Source organism: Uloborus diversus, chromosome 3 (assembly GCF_026930045.1).
Source record: "Uloborus diversus isolate 005 chromosome 3, Udiv.v.3.1, whole genome shotgun sequence".
Taxonomy (NCBI): Eukaryota; Metazoa; Arthropoda; class Arachnida; order Araneae; family Uloboridae; genus Uloborus; species Uloborus diversus.
In genome coordinates this window covers 113,369,814-113,378,717 of record NC_072733.1, presented here as the reverse complement: position 1 = coordinate 113,378,717, position 8,904 = coordinate 113,369,814, and the positions used below count along the sequence as shown (strand labels likewise).

The window sequence follows — 8,904 nt, the reverse complement described above, 5'->3', positions numbered from 1 at the left end:
ACGAAGAAGTCTCATTGGACAGATCATATCCTCCGCTCCGTCTAGGCCAAGGCTCTCCAACCTACGGCCCGCGTGTATACTTTTCCCGGCCTGCAGGAAGCTTACAAACTGAAAACAAATGTTTGTTTAATTTGATAATATACTTCTTTTTAAGCATTTTAAAAGAAAACTAAGCAAGAAAAATCTCTAAAACCACTACTAAGCATGATGCTATCTAGAGGGGGCAGGAAGGGGCAACTTGCTTCGCACTAACTTTTACTTTCCCCCTAAAGTCACAAAAGATAGTTTAAAATTGCATTTTTGGGACTTAAATTTTAAAAAATTTCTGGAGGTAATGGCTTACCTGCTCTTTTATCTTCATTTGACAAAAAAAATCTTTGAATAATCTGAAATTACATTTTCAAAACTAATTTATGAGGAGGAAAAGCATATGATTTCACCAAAAATAAACTAAAATTGACTACATTTTGAAAAATAATTTGGGGGAGAGAATTCCAACCCGTCTTTCCCTTCATTTGACTAAAATTGCCTGAAAATGCGAATTTTGATGTGAATTTTGAAAATTTCTTCTGAGGTGGTTTTAAGGCTTCGATTTGGAAATTTCCGAGGGATATAGCTTTATCCCTTCATTTGTGTCCTTTGTATTATTCAAAGACAGCATAAAACGTTAAAGATTTATAACTTTTGGTACCTATCTTTTCATCAAAGCAACGAATTTCACTTACAGAATTTCTCAGTGTTAAATGCATTTTATAAATTCACTAATTTCTTTTTTATGTAACAAATTGTAATGTAAGAAATAAGAATGAAGCAAGATGGGTAAGGGGGACAGCATCAAGTCTTTGCCTATCCTCGAAAACTGGCACTAGGCGAAGAGCTGCTAAATACCACAATCTTGTTGTACCTTGGCTTCTTGCCCTCCCCTGTAAATCCTGGTTACACTCACACTACTGAGCGCTTATTTATATATATATATAAAAAAATCATGGATGGTGGGGGGGGGGAAGGGAGGTAGCGGTAAAAAAATGATCTGAACTGGATTGTTGGCCCACCTTGCCTCCAAAAATTTACAATGTAGCCCTTGAGCAAAAAGGTTTGGAGACCCTTGGTCCAGACTTGAACTTTTTTGCAGTTATTTGCCAGAGACTGCAGCTTTTCCTTTGTGTGTTTAGCCTGGTCAAATCTGTGTAGGACTTTCATTACCGGAAATGAAAATTAAAAACGCAAGTAACCTTCCTTTTCGTGATCCGGACTAAGGCAGTAGCAACAGTTACTGAAATTAGTAGTTAGAATATCATGTACGTACAATAAATTCCTGGTTATCCACGGAATAGGGTGCCACCCTAACCGCGGATAAGCGAATTTCGAGGATATTCTTTTGATGCTGCTCAATAGGTAAAAAAAAATAATATTAATAGAGCAAAAGAGAATCGAGAACACTGACATACATTTAGACTCTGAAGTAACGATACTAGAGGCCAACTTTAAAAGTGATAACTGTACTATGCAGAAAATGTACGTAAATGCAAAAAAAGAATCGCTTATTATTGCAAACGGACACAGAAAATCATGCAAACTAGTCCACCAAATCAAATCAAATTAGGATACTCCGAAAACGTGTAAAGCAAAGGAATTTTTAAATAATAAAGAATATAAAGAAACAAATTCGCAATAACAATATTCGACCGCGGGTAGTCGTGAGTTTGTTGTAATCATTTGCAGAAACCTCTTGTATGGATCGTCTGTGAAGTATCGTATCAACCAAACTGTGGCTTCTGCCTGTTTTGATTTTCAAATGCAGGAAATACAAACAGTATTAATTTTATTCATGGATTCTTTCCTCACACATTTGAATACAGGCATGCTTATATTTCAAAAGAAAGCAGATTATTTTTAATCATGTAATTCGCGCACAAAATGTTTTTCTTTATAGTCATTTTTGATTGATGGCGTCGATAGTGGACTCTGAAGATATGGACAAATGGAATTTCTCACTTGGAATTTGGAAGATCTGAAACTGGCTAAGTTCCTTCTGTATTCTTTTCCATAGGCCCTGCTTCGTGAACCCCCTAATCTCCCACAAGCCACTATGCAACGCATAGGCTTGCCCCAATCTTTTGATGACTTTGTCAACGGGCCTGTCATTAGCAAGGCTGATTCAGAGAGTCCCATCCTACATTAGTGGGAATCATTTAATTTTAAAGCTAAGCTCGACAATGAAAACAGCAAATGTTTGAAAGGAAGTCCTTATTAGCAAGGAAGTACCTTATCAAAAATTGGGATGCGAGCAATTTGCATAGATGAGCGCAATATCTCTATCGTTGCCATATGGACATTTTAAATACTTTAATTAGTCCTCCTCCCTCCCAGATAAATTCCAGATATATTCTAGAAGTAGACATGGAATAAAAAAGATCAAAACAGTGAAATATTCATTATGGATATGTATTAGCACCGGAGAATATGTACTTATTTATTTTGAAGCACGCACTATTTTTTGAGATGAAATTAATAAATGAAAATGCGTCTGAACCTTGGTTCGAACTAAGAACCATTAGAAAATTGTTCTAGTGATGTATTTAACTGGGATACTTAGGATTAAGGATTAATCCCAAAAGTCTTACTGTTATAAGGAATAATTAAAATGTTATTTATTTATTTAAAAAAAGGCATTGCAATTTTTACTTTCAACCAGATTTTATAGTTATTTTTGTCGTATTTAAATGCATTCTAGCTAAGTTTTTGTTGCTTGCAAAATTAAAGATTTGACCCATGTACACATTTAAATAATGCTTTTTAAAGTCAAATATAAATCGTTATTTTTGATAAATGGTCTCCTAATCCATCCGTCCTAAAAAAACACTGAAGACAGAATAATATAGTTTACTGTTTAAATTCAGGCATCGGTAACTTGAAACTGGCATTTCACCAACAAAAACACCTTTTGAGTGACATCCGTTTAAAATAAATTCAACTTTTTGAATTCACCGTTATAAAAGCTGAAGATTTTTCTTATTTGTTGTGGGAAGAGTCGAAATCACATTCTTTCCCCTTCTACGTAAAGTCTGACGATTATGTTTGTTCTTTGGGAGAATTGCAGTCAGTCACTAGTAACTAGAAAAGCGCTGGGATCTAAAATTGTCTCGGAGAGAAGAAAATGTCATCAACCGTACAGAAAGTAGAAATAGAAGGGGAGAGGAAAAGCAAAGAGCACAAAAAAATTCTTTCTTAAAGTATAGGCAAACCGCCAACACGTTTCTGCATCTTAGACGTTGAGGGATGATTCCGTGAAGCAGATGCAACAAGACCATGCCTTGGTAGACGATTTCTTTAGGGTGTTTACAATCGAGTTGACTATCAGTGGATTCTCACGATTTCCATTCAACGACTTTTACTGCAGTTAAATCAATAAATTTCTGGACTCTGTTCAAAATAGTTAGCCCCGTAACTAATCATTTTCGTACTTGGAGTGAAAGAGAAAGTTATCCTCCTTCGTAATGACTCCCACAGAAAGTAACAATCCAAATATTTTAAGTGACGATAGTTAGAATATTACTCAGAAGTATTATTTAAAGCCTCTTAGGTAGTCAAGAAGATGATGACGGATGGCATTTGTTTCAGTCGAAATAAGCTTCACTGGAGAGGCGAGTGAGTTTTAACGCTGGCTAAATACTTATCAAACTTTGCGAGAAGTAAGTTTTTTTTTTTTTTAAATAATTTAAGAATGTCATTTTGATTTGAAATGGTTATGAACAGTATCTTTTATTTTATTTTTACGTTACTGCTTAATAGGATGATTAGTTCAGACAATTGGTATTTTTGTTTGACAGTTCCAATAATTACAAATAGTGGCACAAAAACACTTCAAAGGTAAATAAAGCAGTGTTATGTATATTTAGGTGCCTTCCGTAAATGATGTCCGGCTATGGGGGTTAAAGGGGATTGTAAAGTTGACAGTTTGTGACAAAAGAGGCTAGATGGCTACAAGAAGTGTGACCTCTTGCATTTAGGTTAAAACAAATACATTTAAAGTCAACAGAGAAAATAGTTTTATATTTATTTTCTATTCTTTTCCACCATATATTTATTTTAAAAAGATAAAAACGCTGCTCAGTTTTCATTTTACTCTCACAAATTTTATTTTGCATCGCAGAACACCAATAGTGGTTGTAGTTTAAATTCAGCTCCAGCTAAAAGTTTAAGGAAATCTTTCTGGGTTTTCCATTTTAAGATGAAATAACGTGGGACATTTTCACAGCATTTGAGCTATATTATATGAGAAAAAAAAATATAGCAAAAAAGTGAAGCTGAAGCAAAAGTAAACAATAGCTCATCTTTGATTTCCTCTAACCCGTTCTTTGATAAAATAGCCATGGACTGAATCAAGAGTAAAATTTAATTGCTATTGTTATGCTCAACAAATATCATTGAAACGCATAATAATATTTTGAAACTTTAACTATAATCGTTGAAGTTCAAAAATAAAATGTGAAACATGATCTATCATGTGACAAAGCGGGAGAGGGGACGGGAAGGGGGGGGGTAGGTGATGTGTGACACTTTATGACAAAGAATGACACTTTGTCCCACTATTTGTGACACTTTGTATAAAAAATATTGAAAAGAAGTGTGACATGGACAGTCTGTAAGTATAAAAACGTATTTTGCCACTTCAAACATTTATTGAATGGCTATAAAATATTTCTATGTTTGAAGGTATAGATTTTATTCTTGAATTCTTTTTAACTTGTGATTTTTTGCGTTTTCTAAACAAGTAGCATTAACAGGCTCAACTCTTTGTAGAAGAGATATAGTTTATGAGTGTTTGTAATGTAATGTAGAAGAAGGCGTGGTTTTTCCTACATTACAAGTGCAATTTGAAGCAATTATAATGCAGCTCTGGTAACTCGATGCTTGTCCTTGGAGGAGCTCATTTATGTTAGGTTCGAAAAAGAAGAAATTCATAGATTTGTGGAGCGCCAATCATCTTTAACACTCTTAATGACAAAATGACAAACTAGATACCTACGCCATACTATATAAGTACTATAAACCAAGCTGAGAAAAAGTGATTTCGAACCCTAACTGCAATTAAAAGAAGGAAGAGAGGAAAAAAAGATAACAGTCCCTTTCCATGGGGGAAAAATTCCACGAAATATACTTACACGCGTAAAAAAGTTGGGGACTGAGAAAAACCATTTGATCAAACTAAGAACTAATAAAACAAAATTGTTAAAGGGACATTGGAAATCTAATAATTAATTACTACGTAACACCTTTGCAGTGGCGTGTATCGGAAAAACAGCGAATGAAAAATCTCTCAGTGGACATCAATATTCTCTTCATATCCCAGAACATACCCAGCAAATTGCTGCATGGATACCTACAGCACCATCTATCGATTATAAGTTAATAAAAAAGAAAAATCGCTTTGTCTTACTATACCCCACGTCTCATTGTGTCCCCTATTTAGCAAACTTACTTAGTCAGACATGTAAGTGAGCGAAATCCATGGCACCCACGTCATGGGAACAAGATCATAAGAGAGTTTTCGTTTCTCAATGGGTGGAATAAGCCCCATAGGGGGTTTTCATCATCATCATCATCATTATCTTCTTCATGGATTAGGCTTTCAGCCTCTCCGGCTTCCTGGTCTGCCCACCGCTTTATAGGTCGACCGCGGTCTCGTTTGCCTTTGGGTTGATAAGTTGTTGCTCGAATAGTTAAGGCTCGGGTACTTTTTTTCTTTTTTGTTTAATGCTTTGCTCTTTTATTTGTTATTTGTTTCACGTTTTATACAAACATTCAACTTTCCAAACAGCTTTTTGTCTTCCCGAGTGAACAGAAAAGACTACTTTAACAGGAAAACAATGTCTTCACCTTCTCCTCAGATAGTACCTACCATTCTGCGGCCTCCATCCTATCATCCTGTAGAATGGCCACCTGGTGGAAAGCCTCAATATGTTGTTATCAATCCTATGCACATTATAACCCTTCAGGACAGAACAAAAACGTTTGCTGTGCGAGTCGTCGAGAAAATTAAAGCTTTTTCTGAAAGATGGTTTTCACATGTGCTATTGATGATGTTTCTTCTTATTTATGCGTCTCTGGGCGCTTTGCTGTTTCAATGGATTGAAGCACCACTTGAAGTTCGAGAAAAACAAAGTATCAATCGCACTCGAGAACTAATAATTAAAAATTTGTATGATGCTAGACTTCTAGCAGGCTCCGACTGGTTGCATCTTGCCCACAGAAGACTAAAAGAATATGAAGATCAGTTACATCAACATTGGATGAGCAAAGCACCTCTTGATTCCGAAAAAATTGTTTGGACTTTCTGGGGCTCTCTTTTCTACGCTGGTACAATTTTTACTACTATAGGTAAGTTTTGAAAATCAGTATAACTTTTTTATTGATTATTTGCAAAGTACATAAATTTTATATTGTTAATAAGCATACAGAAAATATATATATATATATATATATATATATATATATATATATATATATATATATAAGAGTTATGTCGAAAATTTGAATAACCGCCATTGAATTATTTATTAGAGATTTAATGAGAGCAAAAAAACTGTTTTCTGAGATTCAATATGATATCTATATATATAAATGAAAGTCGTGTTGGTTACACTATTTATAACTCAAGAACGGCTGAACCGATTTGGCTGAAAATTGGTGGGGAGGTAACTTAGAATCAGGAGACGGACATTGGATACTTTTTATCCCGTTTGACCACGTTCCCAAAATATTTGTAATTGCAAATTAAATGTTTATTTAATTATTTAGTTCTATGAATACCTAATAGATGGAGGGATAAGTTAGCTCGAGAAGGCGCTGGCCGACAGTGTCAATAGCTACGCTACTGTGGGACTGTTGTGGTCAGCGAACTGATTTTTGAATGCGTTTTGTTTTTCGATATTCAGATACATAATTTGATTTTGTAAGATTTTTCTACTGGGTTTTGTTTTCCTTATTTCTACAACGTTTGTTTTTGTTCTTATAGTTGAAGATAGTTTATCTAAGTAAATAATTTCAGTTGTCGTATTATTCAATTGTGATTGTTCTTTATAATGTTTTTACTATAATATTATTTATTTGGCGAAACATTTTAAATTGCAGAAAAAAAAAACACTTCACTCGCTAAAGGGCAGGGTTACGGTAGCGTGGTTGCTTGGCGCGTTAAGCGATAAACTATACAGTTGAAGATTATTTTGAGTTTGGAAGCTAATGTTAATCTTTTTATGTGTTTTGGCAAATAGTTTTAAATTCCAAAGAGTTTAGAAGAAATTCCAAAGAGAGAGAGAGTAATGGGTTTTTGAAAATATGTTTAAGCATTTTAGTTGAAGAAAAATGATCATTTCACATCAGAAGGGATGGAACTGATCGTGGATTTTTTTTTATTCCGCGGATTTCCTTTAAATTCTTTCACGGGCATCGCAGTTCGGGTACTGCTAGTTCTTAAATCAAAAGTAATAAAAAATTACAAAACTGTATTGAAAGCGATAAGTTCTTGGTTCTATCTGACGCATATGGAAATAGTAATAAATGCAAAGTTCACTCTGGAAACGACAAAATTATAGAAGTATGTAATAATTAAAAGTAGTGTGACAATTACTATTTAATATCGGCTTAGATAATGATCAAAAGGAAATTATTGTCACCACTAGGGTTTTGGAAATCATATTTTATTTCACTGATTCAATAGGTATATCAGAATTTGTGAAGAACTTTTTTTAATCTCACTAATTGGGACTTAACATTAGCCAGTTCACAAAAAATCCGATAAATCGAGAGTGATAAAAATGTCAATAAATAATTTTGTTTGTATTTTATAAAGGTAATAAAAATATAACACGTGTTTAACTGAAGAAAAACGACATATAGTGGAAATTAAATTGAATGTAATTTATGTGCTTATCAGCAGCGAAAAGGTTACATGAATGAAAACGAATGCGATCTAGAATTAAAAATATTGCTGGAAAAATAAATCACAATTGTTTTCCAATCATCGGCGGAAAAAGCACGTGATTTCCAAGTATTGAAGGCTGGTACGATACTAAACTTTTTACCAAAGGTAATAATGAATGTTAAACAAAAAGTTTCGCTGACGCATGGATTTTTTGAACACTATGAAAGTAGAGGGGAGAGCGGGGCCAGTTATGAAAATGTAGTTCTAGAATTATTATTCTGAGATTAAAATAGGGTAATATATGCCCCTATGATGTAACAACTTTTTTTTGTGTAGTATTTTGTAAGCCTTTTTATAATTAATTTTAAAGTACCGAAAGTCAAAAAGGAACAACTTGCCCCTTCTTTGGGATAGTTGTTCCGCGGGTGGGGCAACTTGTTCTGATGTTAATACAACGATGTTTAACGTTGATGATTTCGAGATGAACTACGTTGCAAGACGAGTAATTTGTTAAAGGTATAATTTGTGATAAAAGTATAAATTTTGATTAAAAACAAGTATTAAAGACTAATAAGCAATATTGTCCGAATAATCAAATATATATTTTTTTTTATTTAAAACAAGCTAAACTTTTTTTTTTACATTTTAGCATTTATGCCTTGTATTTAAAGGTTTAATAATTACCTTTTAGGTACAAATACATACATTAAGGCACAGTTAATAAGTATAGTGACATTATACACTGGTGGACAATTGCTAAGGACGGGTTCCAATGTGCTATGTACCGCTTAAAAAAGTAAGCGTAATTCGATGCCAAGTGAAATAAACTAATGCCAGAACTCTAGAACAATGCAATGACGATAATTTATTGTGCTCTGAAATCCAGAAGGCGTTGTAAAGTGTTTAAAGGTCGAAACGGTCATTTTGGGCTGAATAGGTAAAAGTGAATAAATGTAATTACCGCCCCCAGGCGTTTCCGG

At 34.0% G+C, this 8,904-nt stretch overlaps 1 protein-coding gene across 1 annotated transcript in view; it reads left to right on the top strand.

The window, feature by feature from the left end:
* The first annotated feature begins 3,297 nt into the window (after positions 1 to 3,297).
* The window catches only part of LOC129218084 (TWiK family of potassium channels protein 7-like), a 160,554-nt gene continuing 154,947 nt past the window's right edge, over positions 3,298 to 8,904 (top strand). Inside the window, exons 1-2 of the mRNA XM_054852281.1 lie at positions 3,298 to 3,692; positions 5,822 to 6,381. Coding sequence (XP_054708256.1) covers positions 5,871 to 6,381 — 511 coding nt within the window. The 5' untranslated portion in view covers positions 3,298 to 3,692; positions 5,822 to 5,870. The remainder of the gene's footprint in view (positions 3,693 to 5,821; positions 6,382 to 8,904) is intronic.